General features: G+C 49.7%; 1 protein-coding gene across 1 annotated transcript; it reads right to left on the reverse strand.

The window, feature by feature from the left end:
• Window positions 1-10694: 10694 nt before the first annotated feature.
• Window positions 10695-14758, reverse strand: TMEM52B (transmembrane protein 52B). Its single transcript, XM_056848347.1, has 5 exons — window positions 14705-14758; window positions 14147-14190; window positions 13424-13462; window positions 12271-12443; window positions 10695-11014 (listed from the first exon to the last, which is right to left on the reverse strand). Exons 1-5 carry the CDS (start codon window positions 14756-14758, stop codon window positions 10695-10697), a joined length of 630 nt encoding a protein of 209 aa, XP_056704325.1.

Raw genomic sequence — 14758 nt, forward strand, 5'->3', positions numbered from 1 at the left:
TTATTTATCCCTGCTTTCTCTGAGGCAATTCAGGGCCAAAAAGCATGTGAGCGCTGGCGAGGAGTCCTATGTTTGAATATTCCTCCAAGTCAAAAACTTCCAGCATATGAAAGGATAACATGTCAGGAACTGAGATCCAGGGGAACTGATCTTTATCGGCTGGAGGTCAGTTGTAATAGCAGGAGATCTCCAGCTAGCATCTGGAGGTTAGCAACCCTAAAGTACCACCATGAGCAACTTCTCGACAGTCAAATATGTAGCACAAAATGCTGCTGTACTGTGGACTGTTGAGCAAAATGAATCAGAAAAGAATCCAGGTTAGAAGACAGAATAATTCCGGTACGTGTTGTCTAGATCGCTTTGGACACGTTTCGCAGTGGGCTTCAGCCGCAATATATTGAAAATATAGAAATATCAGTCCATAGTAGGTGAATATTGGAAGACCTCATAAGGTTCTAGTCTGGATCTCAAGAGCAGAGAGAGCTCAGGTCCCCTGGAGAAAATGGCCGCTTTGGCGATTGGACTCTATGGCACTGAAGTCCCTCCTCAAACCCCACCCGCCTCAGTCTGTGCCCCAAAAACCTCCCGCCGGTGGCAAAGAGGGACCTGGCAACCCTAGCTCCCAGCATCACTAGCAATTGCGCTGCCTTTGGGCTGGGAAGTAACTGTGTCGCCACAATAGGGTTGCCAACCTCCAGGTACTAGCTGGAGATCTCCTGCTATTACAACTGATCTCCAGGCGATAATCAGGTCACCTGGAGATAGGGATGTCAGGTCCCTCTTCGCCACCGGTGGGAGGTTTTTGGGGGGTGGAGCCTGAGGAGGGTGGGGTTTTGGGGAGGGGAGGGGCTTCAATGCCATAGAGGCCAATGGCCAAAGGGGCCGTTTTCTCCAGTGGAACTGATCTCTATCAGCTGGAGATCAGTTGTCATAGCAGATCTCCAGCTAGTACCTTGAGGCTGGCAACCCTACCTGGAGAAAATGGCCATTTTGGCAATCGAACACTATGGCGTTGAAGTCCCTCCCCTCCTCAAACCCCGCCCTCCTCAGTCTCTGCCCCAAAACCTCCCACCAGTGGCAAAGAGGGACCTGGCAACCTGATACCATGAACTCATAGGAAACTCTGGTTGCAAGTAGGGTTGCCAACCTCCAGGTGATGGCCGGCGATTCCCCGATATTATACCTATTACATATCCAGAGCCTGACCTTGTCAGGAATGGGCAGAGATGAGTTCCCCTGGAGAAAACGGCCGTGTTGAAAGGTAGACTCTATGGCATTATACCCCACTGAGGTTCCTCCCCTCTCCAAACCCTGTCCTCAGGCTCCACCCTCAAAATCTCCAAGTATTTTCCAACCCTGAGCTGGCAACCCTAGTTGCAAGTGGAGACTAAAGCGTAACGGTAATCACAAAGTCAAACAATGCTGGATAAACTTGCAGCCAAAGAAGGAGTTACCTCCGTGTGAACACCTGTTTATTAATTTATTTGCTTCTTTTCTACTCATTTTTTGTCCCACTAGGGATTTCCTAGTCCAGAGATGGCAACCCTATCAGGTGTGTTGTTAATCAACCCTTTCCCCTAACTAACCCTATTCAGTTAATTATCAAATTCTAAAAAACCTTCTGCCATTCAGTACAAAACCCTCTGGCAAAACAATGCTCTTCAAGACAATTTGGGAGGAGGAGGGCAACAAAGATGGGGAGAGGTCTGGAGACCAAGTCCTATGAGGAAAGGTTGAAGGAGCTGGGTGTGTTTAGCCTGAAGAGGAAAAGACTGAGAAGGGATATGATAACCATCTTCACGTACTTGAAGGGCTGTCATAGAGAGGAGGGTGCCAAGTTGTTTTCTGTTGCCCCAGAAGGTCGGACCAGAACCAACGGGTTGAAATTAAATCAAAAGAGTTTCCATCTAGACATTAGGACAAAATTTCTAACAGTCAGAGCGGTTCCTCAGTGGAACAGGCTTCCTCGGGAGGTGGTGAGCAGTCCTTCCCTGGAGGTTTTTAAGCCAAGGCTAGATGGCCACCTGTCAGCAATGCTGATTCTATTACCTTAGGCAGATCACGAGAGGGAGGGCATCTTGGCCATCTTCTGGGCATGGAGTTGGGGTCGCTGGGGGCATGGGGGGGAGGTAGTTGTGAATTTCCTGCATTGTGCAGGAGGTTGGACTAGATGACCCTGGAGGTGCCTTCCAACTCCATAATTCTATGGAGGGCAGTGTTGTGGCAGTGAAGCCCAGGTTGCGTGCTGAGTCCCTGGGACAGTGTTTCGGTATGACTGGACTGAGGTCGCTTTATCGTTACTAAAGCGTAACGATAATCTCAACGTCAAACAATGCTGGATAAAGTTGCAGCCAAAGAAAGAGTTACCTCCGTGTGAACACCTGTTTATTAATTTACTTGCTTCTTTTCTACTCATTTTTTGTCCCACTAGGGATTTCCTAGTCCAGAGATGTTGACAGCCACAGCAATTATCTTCGCCTGATGCATGAGAGGTAGCGGTAGATCCTTCCGGCCTCTGGTGACAAACCTAAAAGGTGAGGCATTTTAGCGATCACCTTGCCCAGATGGATCGTACACGTGGCCGGCCTCCCTCCCACTGGAGAGAAGAACTAATCCCGCTACGCTCACCGGTTAGGAATTCATCCTTCGAAGGGAAAAGCGTATTGATAACACACAATCTTGTCATTAAGTCAAAGGGATGACGAAATCAGATTGAGGATTACAAGCAGAGATGGCAATTGTTCTTTGATAGATTTGCCAGGTAAAATATGTTAATGTTCTGAGAGATGTTGCTAGAAGTAAATATGAGTTGTAGAGTTATAGAAAATCGGTTTGATTATTATGTTCTTAGTAGGTTACGTTTTATAGAATGGAAATACTGATATAGGTATTTGTTAAAGGTCAAGTCATATAATAGCACAGGTAAAGTAAGAAGATGATCGACGACATTTAGAACAGTAAGGAAGTACTATGAGTTTTGAGTTATTACTTTGTATTGTTTAAGAGATTCTATTGGGTGAAAGAATGGATAGGCGGGTTATCCTGGGTATGGATATGAAATAGAATGAATTGTTAAACTTTCCCTATGTGTCTTTCCCCCCATTTCTTTTCTGTACCTCTCAAAAAATGAAGAAAATTTGTTTTTTTTTAAAAAAAAAAAGTCAAAGAGATGGCTGCCTTATTAGAAACCCTGGGGTCACAAACACCTTTAGTCTAGCTCCCAGATTCATTTGAATTGTTATTATGGAAAACAGATTTTAAAAAAAGCATTAGTTTGGGGTCCCCCCACACTAGCTAGGGTTGCCAGCTGCCTGGAGTAGAAAGGTCCTGTCTCTTTAATAGAAACGAAATTTGGAAATTGGGTGTGTGTGTTAATCTTCTCATGGCATGGACCTAAATAACATCGTCTGGTAAACTAATAACGTCCCAGTAAGCCTGCAGGCGACAGAGATCAGTCCGCCTAGAGAAAATGGTCTCATCGCCACCGGCGAGAGAATTTTGGGGCAGAGCCTGAGGAGGGCGGGGTTTGGGGAGGGGAGGGACTTCAATGCCATAGAGTCCAATGGCCAAAGCGGCCATTTTCTCCAGGTGATCTGATCTCCATCAGCTGGAGATCAGTTGTAATAGCAGGAGATCTCCAGCTAGGGTTGCCAGGTCCCTCTTCCCTGCTGGCGGCAGGTTTTTGGGGCGGAGCCTGAGAAGGGTGGGGTTTGGGGAGGGAGGGACTTCAATGCCATAGAGTCCAGTTGCCAAAGTTGCCATTTTCTCCAGGGGAACGGACCTCTATCAGCTGGAGATCAGTTGTAATAGCAAAAGATCTCCAGCTCGTACCTGGAGGTTGGCAACCCTACTGAGAAAGACAGCTTGTTTGTTTTTTCAATGTGATTTTCTCCTCTTCTCACTTAATGGGCTTAATCTTGAAGCACTGGCATTTATTGACTGCCATCTCTGGTTGTGAGAATTTACCCACCATTGGTTGTAAAAGAACCAAATCCTTGAAAGGTTTTGTGGTCCACGCTGATTTGTGTCTGGAAGTCAGACTCCCAATTTGAGACGCACCCAGGTGAGCTAGATGTGCCCAGCTGAGGTGCTAAACTACCTTAATTGGAAGCATATGGCCTGGCTGTAGGGCACACTTGTGGGGGAAGGAGGAAGGCTGAAGGACATCTGGGGGGGGGCCTCTGGGGGAGTCACTCTGCATGCTGCTCTTCATGCATTGATAGGGTTGCCAGCTCCAGGTTGGGAAACACCTGGAGATTTGGGGGGCGGAGCCTGCGGAGGGCGGTGTTTGGGGGAAGGGAGGCCCTTCAATGCCATAGAGTCCAGTTGCCAAAGCGGCCATTTTCTCCAGGGGAACTGTCGCCTGGAGAGCAGTTGTAATAGCAGGAGGTCTCCAGCTAGTACCTGGAAGTTGGCAACCCTAAGGTGGACTCGGGCATTATACCCCACTGAAGTTCCTCCCCTCCCCAGCAGTCGGTAGGGGTGACCGCAGGGAAACAGCCCTGCATAAATGGCCTAAGTTCCCTGTCTCAGATAGGATAGACAGAAGAAATGTGCGATCAGACAAAAGTTTCATGTGCATGGAACATGGCTGACATCTAGTGTCTCCCTTTGTTCTGTGCAACTGCAGAAATTCCCTGTATCCGGCAGTGGGATTGGGGCTGAGGATTGGCTATTTGTTTGAAGCCGGAAGAACGGGTTCTGTTTTTTTTTATTTTTATGCATTTGGCACGATAATGTGTGAGTCAGGAGGCTCCAAAGCCTCCATTCCTTCTCAACATTAAGAAGTGTGTAAGTATTGGTTTTCCAAGAAGTGCTTAGATGAAGGAGGGCAGATCAGGGTTTGACTGGTTCAAACTGTATTTGCAGCCCTGAGGGTATTCGGATGGAAAAACATGGCTCGGCAGAAGCGAACGGAAAGTGTTTGTTTCTCAGAACCTGTGGCTCTGAACAACTAATAATGGACAATAGCAGCTAGAGCAGAACAACCAGGTTGGCAATATGTCAAGGAATTAGTATATTGTCATCATCTCTCGTTGGTAAACATTTACACAGAGGAGGAGGAAGAGGAGGAGGAGAAGGAGAAGGAGAAGGAGGAGGAGGAGGAAGAGAAGAAGAAGAAGAAGAAGAAGAAGAAGAAGAGGAGGAGGAGGAGTTTTTTATATGCCGAGTTTCTCTACCACTTAAGGAAGAATCAAACAATTACCTTCCCTTTCCTTCCCCACAACAGACACCGTGTGAGGTAGGTGAGGCTGAGAGAGCTGAGACTAGCCCAAAGTCACTCAGCTGGCTTCGTATGTAGGAGCGGGGAAACAAATCCAGTTCACCAGATTAGCCTTCGCCGCTCATGTGGAGGAGTGGGGGAATCAAACCCGGTTCTCCAGATCAGAGTCCACCGCTCCAGTGGTGGAAAGTGCTATCAGGTTGTAGTTGACAAGAGTTTTCAAGACCAGAGATGTTCAGATGGTTTGCCATTGCCTGCCTCTGCATAGCAGCCCTTAGGGCTGTCAATTCGGTTCGGTCCGAACTGAAAATCAACCGAATTTCCCCTGATTCGGTGATTTTCTGTTCGGACGGATCAGAACTCAAAACTGGCGGGCAACCGGGGGGGCCGAATTCAGCGAGTTCGGGAGCTCGCGAATAAATTCGGCAAATTCGGCCCCCCTTCAGGGGAGCCCGCTGAAAGGCGCGGGCTGCCCTTTAAACTGATCTGAGCCTCCCAGCTGGGAGGTGCAGGTCAGTTTAAAGGGCAGCCCGCCCCCCTTCAGCGGGCTCCGCTGGAGAGGCGCGGGCTGCCCTTTAAACTGACCTGCGCCTCCCAGCTGGGAGGCGCAGATGAGTTTGAAGGGCAGCCCGCCCCCCTTCAGCGGGCTCCGCTGGAGAGGCACGGGCTGCCCTTTAAACTGACGTGCGCCTCCTGGCCGGGAGGCGCAGATCAGTTTAAAGGGCAGCCCGCTTCCCTTCAGCGGGCTCCGCTGGAGAGGCGCGGGCTGCCCTTTAAACTGACGTGCGCCTCCCAGCCGGGAGGCACAGATCAGTTTAAAGGGCAGCCCGCCCCCCTTCAGCAGGCTCCGCTGGAGAGGCGCGGGCTGCCCTTTAAACTGATCTGAGCCTCCCAGCTGGGAGGCGCAGGTCAGTTTAAAGGGCAGCCCGCCCCCCTTCAGCGGGCTCCGCTGGAGAGGCGCGGGCTGCCCTTTAAACTGATCTGAGCCTCCCAGCTGGGAGGCGCAGGTCAGTTTAAAGGGCAGCCCGCACCTTTCAGCGGGCTCCGCTGGAGAGGCGCGGGCTGCCCTTTAAACTGACGTGTGCCTCCCGGCCGGGAGGCACAGATCAGTTCAAAGGGCAGCCCGCCCCCCTTCAGCGGGCTCCGCTGGAGAGGCTCGGCCTGCCCTTTAAACTGATCTGAGCCTCCTGGCCGGGAGGCACAGATCAGTTTAAAGGACAGCCCGAGCCTCTCCAGCGGAGCCCGCTGAAAGGTGCGGGCTGCCCTTTAAACTGATCTGCGCCTCCAGCGCAGATCAGTTTAAAGGACAGCCCGAGCCTCTCCAGCAGAGCCTGCTGAAGGGGGGCGGGCTGCCCTTTAAACTGATCTGCGCCTCCCAGCTGGGAGGCTCAGATCAGTTTAAAGGGCCCCCGCGCGCCTTCAGGGAATCCCTCTGAAGGCGCGCTGGGGCCGAATTTTCCCCCGAACTCCGGATCCCCCCGAATTACCGGGGATCCGAAGCGGGGGAGTTCGGACTTCGGCACGTACCGAACCCACAAGGGTCAAATTCGGCCGAATCTGAACTGTACCGAATTTTTTTTTTTTGACAGCCCTAGCAGCCCTGGACTTCCTTGCCAGCTTGGAAGGCTTAAGAGGAGAGTAGACATGTTCATGGAGGAGAGGGCTATCCATGGCTGCTAATCAAAATGAATACCAGTCATGATGCACGCCTATTCTCTCCAGGATCAGAGGAGCACACCTGTTACATTAGGTGCTGTGGAACACAGTCAGGATAATGCTACTGCAGTCGTCTTGCTTGTGGGCTTCCTAGAGGTACCTGGTTGGTCACCGTGTGAGCAGACTGCTGGAATTGATGGGCCTTGGTCTGATCCAGCAGAGCTTTTCTAATGTACTTATATGATTCACACCTCTTCAGTATCAGAGGAGCATGCCTATTATATTAGATGCCGTGGAACACAATAGGATATGACTGCTGCATTCATCTTGTTCATGGGCTTCTTAGAGACACCTGGTTGGCCACTGTGTGAACAGACTGCTGGACTTGATGGGCCTTGGTCTGATCCAGAAGGGCTTTTCTTATGTTCTTATGATTCACACCTCTTCAGTATCAGAGGAGCATGCCTATTATATTATGTGCCGTGGAACACAGGCATGATAATGCTGCTGCAGTCATCTTGCTTGTGGGCTTCCTAGTGAACAGACTGCTGGACTTTATGGCCACTGTGTGAACAGACTGCTGGACTTTATGGGCCTTGGTCTGATCCGGCAGGGCTTTTTTTATGTTCTTATTTCTTATGTTCTCTTTAGTATCAGAGGAGCAGGCCTGTTGTCAGATAGGGTTTCTGACACTAGGGGTTAAACAATATTCCTTCTGTGCACTCCCCCCCTCCCTCCTGTTTTGCACACGACCCACTAGCTCTGGTCAGAGATCTGCAAGTGTATGGAGACCCGCCTGTGTAAATCTTTCATCTGATACCGGGTCTCGCTCACAATGCCTGGAACTCCACCAGCCTCACCTCTGATTGCCCTTAAGTACCCGGTACTTGACCCACTGAAGTCCGTACTAGGAGAAAGAAATGTATTGTTTCCCTTATATTGCTGTAACCATTGTGTCCGTTCTATAAATGTAGCAAATTCCCAATGATTTGCATTCTAACATTCTTCGTCTTGCTGAAACCACGGACTTCCAGAATAAATCTTTGAAATCACTGCCCTGTCTGGATTTGAGCTTCTATTGCCTGGGACGCCGTGAGTTTACTGAAACCTGACACCTGTGATATTAGGTGCTGTGGAACACAGGCAGGATAAATGCTGCTGCAGTCATCTTGTCCATGGGCTTCATAGAAGCACCTGGTTGGCCACTGTGTGAACGGGCTGCTGGACTTGATGGGCCTGGGTCTGATCCAGCAGGGCTATTCTAATGTACTTATGAAGCACACCTATTCTCTCCAGGATCAGAGGAGCATGCTGAATATATTAGGTGCTGTGGAACACAGGCAAGATAATGCTGCTGCAGTCGTCTTGCTTCTGGGCTTCCTAGAGGTACCTGGTTGGCTACCGTGTGAACAGACTGCTGGACTTGATGGTCCTTGGTCTGATCCAGCAGGGTTTTTCTTATGTTCTTGGTGGTCTCCCATCCAATTACTAACCAGGGCTGACCCTGGTTAGCGTCCTAGATCTGACGAGGTCAGGCTAGCGTAGGTTTGCCAACCTCCAGCTACTAGTTGGAGATCTAGTATTACAACTGATCTCCAGTCGACAGAGATCAGTTCCCCTGGAGAAACTGTCCATTTTGGCAATTGGACTCTATGGTACTGAGGTCCCTCCCCTCCCCAAACCCCGCCCTCCTCAGGCTCCACCCCAACACCTCCCCCCCAGTGACAAAGAAGAACCTGGCAACCCTAGGCTAGGGTGCTCTATTAATATAAGCACAACCTGATCTGTGAGGTATTGAGTGACGTAGATTTTAATGTATGTTATTAATTAAAATTGCTGTGATCCACCAAGGAAGCTCAAATGCAATAAATGCATTGGTGCCCATCTAGGCCCTGTTATATGCCTCTGGTAACACAGGATGAGGAATGGACATCACCATTGGGGACTATGAGTCACATGCTGTATGTGTTATTGGAGGTGGATGAAGGCCAAAGGCTGGTAGTCGCATGATCCTAGAGTTTGCATTCAGAAGCCAGCCTGAAGTCACTTCAGTGGGACTTCTTTCCTCGAAAGCATGTCTAGTTGTGCCGCCTTAATCATTTGCAATTTGAACATCAGCCAGGATTTTTTAAAATCCTCCTTCTGAGGCACTGTATAAAAAAAACACTACACCGATTATTCACACACCACAAAGAGGAAACATTAAAAGTATAACTCACAGCCAGGCACGTGATTCACCGAGATATTCTTTTTTCCAGTGCTTTACTCCAATGGCCTTCCTCAAATGAGCACTGGCTGGTAAATGGGGATCTTGTCTCAGCCTCTGTCTTCTTAACGGCTGAGGACAGGAGACGTGGAGAAGGGTAAAAATTGTGTTAACTTGTGGAACTCCCTGCCCCAGGACGTGGTGATGGCTGCCTTCTAAGGAGGCTTGAAGAGGGGAGTGGACAGGTTCATGGAGGAGAGGGCTATCCCTGGCTACTAGTCAAAATAGATACTAGAGCTGGCAACCCTACTGATCCCATTATACTTGATGCAAAGGTACAGCACATTAGTCACTAAGACGACTGCCAGGAAACACGACAATCATGCAGAGGCATGGCAGCTAGGTTCTTGTAGATAAGCGCTCTCAGGAGCCTTTAATTATTCCATTGCTTGCATACCACCATTTGAAAATCGCTATGTTAGAGAACAGAGAGAGGTCATTTATGAATGGGAGTTTTACCGGAGGTTCGTTGCTGGCTGGACCGCCGCTTTTCAGGTGGAAATGTGCACCAGCAGCCTCCAAGCTCAAATCAAGTCCCCGCCCCTTTAAATGCTGCTTTGCAATTGGTTTACTTTGCGGTGCTCGCTGTGAGAGAAGATGCCCCCCACAAAAAAACCAATTGCCGCATAAAAACACATTTAATAGAATCATAGAGTTGGAAGGGACCATCAGGGTCATGTAGTCCAACCCCCTGCACAATGCAGGACATTCACAACTACCTCCCCCCCACTCCCTCAGTGACCCCTACTCCATGCCCAGAAGATGTCCAAGGTGCCCTCCCTCTCATGAACTGCCTAAGGTCATAGAATCAGCATTGCTGACAGATGGCCATCTAGCCTCTGCTTAAACACCTCCAGGAAAGGAGAGCTCACCACCTCCCGAGGAAGCCTGTTCCACTGAGGAACCGCTCTAACAGTTAGAAAATTCTTCCTAATGTCTAGACGGAAACTCTTTTGATTTAATTTCAACCCGTTGGTTCTGGTCCGACCTTCTGGGGCAACAGAAAACAACTTGGCGCCATCCTCTATATGACGGCCCTTCAAGTACTTGAAGATGGCTCTTGTATCCCCTCTATTCATATCACATCTTAAAAAGCATTTTAACAAAAACAAAAAATGGAGCAATCTGACAGGAAGGGAGGAGAGAAATCCAAGCCCCGGTTTTTAAAAGCCTTTCTTTTGCTCAGAAAGAGCCCCGCGGAAACATGAAGTATTTGAATCCCCGCCTCTTTACATGCTGCTTTGTGTTTGGCTGTGAGAGAAAGCAGGCTTCTGTGTCCAGTGCTTTGCCTTCTGCATGGAGATTTCAGCCAGGCTGAGCTCAGGGAAGAGGGAAGAGTCGGGTTAACAGAGGAACGGGAGGACCCGGACATAGTGAGGGCTGGCAGCAAAGTTATTTCTAATGGACGGAAAACACATACAGGCCTCCAAGGAACAACAGAGTCAGACCGGGGGCGAGCGTGAGTCCAAGTACCTATGCATAAATGACCAGAGAAATCTAATTTCTATCTATTATATTTAAAAGAAGAACAACTCATGTAGGTTCACGCTAGCCTGGAATATATTTCGGACTCTCTGACAGGGTGTGGAACTTGCAGTCCTCGATGACGTCTGACTCGGGAGGCTGGCAAGTCTCGGGGCTGTTTGCTTCTGGAGTTTTGGCCTCTGGCTGCCGTCCCTCCGGCACCGGCTCCGGATCCGGCATTCTCTCTCCGCTTCTGGAGACGGTGAATCTACTCATGCGTAAGGCCTCCTCGTAAATGGGGGGTGTCTCGCTTCTGGCAGAGGGGTGTGCTCCTGGCCCGGCGCTGTGGGAATGAGCCACGGCGAGTATCCGTCGAGCCGCTGGCCCAAACATCGAATGCAGGGCTGAAGGGGGGGGGGAACGGAAAGGTTGAGGGGCTACTGTAGTAGGGTTGCCAATCTCCAGGTGATGATTGGAGATCTCTCACTATTACAACTGATCTCCAGCCGATAGAGATCAGTTCAGCTGGAGAAAATGGGCACTTTGGCAATTGGACCCTATGGCATTGAAGTCCTTCCCCTCCCCAAACCTCGCCCTCCTCAGGCTCCGCCCCTAAAACCTCCCGCCAGTGGCAAAGAGGGACCTGGCAACCCTACCCCCTTCAGGTGTCATGGAAGAAATGTGACAACTGGGAAGCGACAGGTCACATTTCCCATCCTCTCCTGCAGGGAGAATAGCTGATGTTTCTTTGACAATCCCTGCCCCGGTGGGATCTCTTAGAGTGGGACCTCTCTCACAGATCTCTGTGTGTGTGTGTGTGGGGGGGGTGGAGATTCCTAGTGGAGAGGGATTTCCCTTAAGACAATGGCCATTTATGCTTGGTAATTAGCAGCACGTTCTAGGCTGAAGTGCCCCACATATTTTTTTTAGTTTTTCATGCTGAACCGTCATTCAGGAAGTGACTGTGAAGCCGGCACATACCTGCTTCACATTTCTTAAGAGCCACTTTAACGCAACCTTTTGTGTTTGCTCTGCCCCCGCAGCGAAGAATCCCCTCAAGGAAGCATGCAAAATCACAGCCATTTGTTAGCTATGCAAATGGTGGTTGCCAATGGAAGGAACGAAGGAGCAGGCAAGTGGGGGGTGGAATTTTTCCTTTTGTGTCGGGGCCGTGAATAGGCATTTTAAAGGTCGCGTTTTTAAAAAGGGCTTTGAGCGAGCATCAAAATTGACCCTGCATAAATGGCCAATAGGTGATATCTAGACTAGGGGTGTCAAACATATGGCCCGTAGGCCGGATCCGGCCCTTTGAGAGCTGTTATCCGGCTCGTGAGCCAACCGATGCACCCTCCCCCCAAATCCCAATCTGGCCTGGCGAGTCTGCTGTGGACTTGCGAGCCGAGGTAGCCATTCCCCCCCCCCTCGTCCCGATCTGGGCTGGCGAGGCATGGCCTGGCCTGACCAAGTGACATTTATGTCATATCCGGACCTCGTAACAAATGAGTTCGACACCCCTGATCTAGACCTTATCTTTACGGCACAGGTCTGTTCAGGGCCATGGTACCCTTCCCAATCAACGCACTGTCGGCGCCTAGGATGTCCGTTGCTCTGACGTGTCTGAGATGCTGTCTGGCCCTTTGGGGGTTCCCGTTTCACTCACAGGTGATGGTGCTTTGCAAGGTGCTGCTGTCATGATCGAACGCGATGACGGTCACCTCGTAAGGCTGGGTCCTGTTGCCGTCCCCAGACGGTGGGCAGTTAAGGCAGCAGCACTTCACGCAAACAGAGACCAGGACGCAGAGAAGGAGCAGAGCGCCAATGGCCACCGCCAGCCTGGAAGGGAAGAAGAAGGGCCTGAGCTGTCAGTGTTGGCTTTTCATGCAGGGGAAGGGTCCTAGGAAACGAGATGAAGATGAAAGTGAAGATGAAGAAGATGATGATGAAGAAGAAGAAGAGGAAGAGGAAGAAGAAGAGGAAGAGGAGGAGGAGTTGGTTTTTATATGCTGGCTTTCTCTACCACTAAGGTTTGCCAACCTCCAGGTACTAGCTGGAGATCTCCTGCTATTGCAGTTGATCTCCAGCCGATAGGGATCAGCTCCCCTGGAGAAAATGGCCGCTTTGACAATTGGACTCTATGGCATTGAACTCCCTCCCCTCCCCAAACCCCATCCTCCTCAGGCTCCCCCCCAAAAAAACCTCTGTCGGTTGCGAAGAGGGACCTGGCGTCCCTGACTACCACTTAAGGAAGAATCAAGTCGGCTTACCATCTCCTTCCCTTCCCCTTCCCACAACAGACACTCTGTATGGTAGGTGGGGCTGAGAGAGCTCTAAGGGAACTGTGACTAGCCCAAGGTCACCCAGCTGGCTTCATGTGGAGGAGTGGGGAAACCAGCCCAGTCCTTCCTTCCTTCCTTCCTTCCTTCCTTCCTTCCTTCCTTCCTTCCTTCCTTCCTTCCTTCCTTCCTTCCTTCCTTCCTTCCTTCCTTCCTTCCTTCCTTCCTTCCTTCCTAAAGGATGTTCCAGGGCTTGGTGTCTTCTGCACTGAGACCCCCTATGTCTGGCATGTATGGGCGGGCTGGTGGAGAGAAGGCACTCTGTTCATGCTCAGAGGCACACTTGTTATTTTTAATTTACAAATCTTGGGGCAGGGCAAAGGCTCTCCAAAGATATTCCAGGGCCGAGCCCTGGCTCACATTTAGTCCACAGTGAGCTCCAGAAGAACGGAGAAGTAATCGGCACAATTCATCCACACATGCTCCACAAAGAAAACAGTTACTTCTATAGGGGCTGGGGTTTGTTCTTCTTTCACTTACCAGATGTACCAGATGTGGATCAAGTTTGCATCTGGGCAGCTTTAGGAGGGGAAAAGGTTCAAGAAGAGGTTAACGTCAACAAAGCAAAGATAAAATGCATCAAAATACATTTTTTTTTAAAATGCAAACACATATCTGTGATGGCAACTCCTGCTGAGGCTGCAGTTATCCAAGGAAGGTTGAACCAGCCCCTCCTGACCCCCATGGGAAGACCCTGCAGAAAATGCTGGAGATGGGAAAATTCTTCCACTCTAATTAATTGAAAACAATAATTTTTGACAAGCAGTTCCTCCAGAGATTGATCTGTGACCTAGAGCATCCCTGACAAGTGCTCGTCCAGCCTCTGCTTAAAGACCGCCAGCGAAGGGGAGCTCACCACCTCATTAGGCAGCCGATTCCACTGTCAAACAACTCTTACTGTAAAGACATTTTTTCTAATATCCAGCTGGTACCTCTCTGCCTGCAATTTAATCCCATTATTGTGAGTCCTATCCTCTGCTGCCAACAGGAACAGCTCCAAATCAGATCCAGGTGACAATTTTAATTTTCAAGTCCTTGGAAGACAGGAGTGGCAGACACTCTCATTAAAAGACCAAGGGGACCATCCACCAAATACCATGGATCTTCTGCTTCCCAAATCCTCATCCTTCCAGAAATGGAAGCAAAGTTTCACATTTGGGAATCTCTGAGATGTTATTGTGTTTAGATTGCCGATATACTCACTGGCCAGTATTTGTGCAGCTCCCCTGAAGTTTCACTGGAGGAATCTTCAAAAAGAAAGAGATTAGGTGGTTGGAAGCTATTTTGTCCTTAATCTTCTGTCTTTCCTCATCCCATTTTCATACACACACACCCCCACAAACTGTTAGAATTTTATTCACTGTTTTTCACCCTATCTAGTCAGACCTCCCATTTGCATTTGTTTAGCAATGCGTATCTTTCTCCACTCTCCTAGAACCCCAATTCTTTCCTCTTTCTCCTCCATGGCTGAGACGCATTTTCTGCATTTTAAATTATTAGCCACCTCCCGTTTCTCATTGCCTTTCCACCTTCCTTTAACTTCCATTTTTTCTGGAGCACTCTAGCCGATCCAAAGAGGAATGCAACATGAACCTGCCTTATACTGAATCAGACCCTCGGTGGTCTCAGGCAGAAGTCTTTCCCATCCCCTAACTTGCCTTGTCCCTTTAACTGGAGATGCCGGGGATTGAACCGGGGACCTTCTGCACGCCAAGCAGAGGCTCTACCACTGAGCCACGGCCCCTCCCCAACATGACTTACCTGAGATAGCCATGACAAAGCTGAGGTGATCACAACGTGGCTACCCTTTCCCAT

Source organism: Euleptes europaea, chromosome 4, assembly GCF_029931775.1.
Source record: "Euleptes europaea isolate rEulEur1 chromosome 4, rEulEur1.hap1, whole genome shotgun sequence".
Taxonomy (NCBI): domain Eukaryota; kingdom Metazoa; phylum Chordata; class Lepidosauria; order Squamata; family Sphaerodactylidae; genus Euleptes; species Euleptes europaea.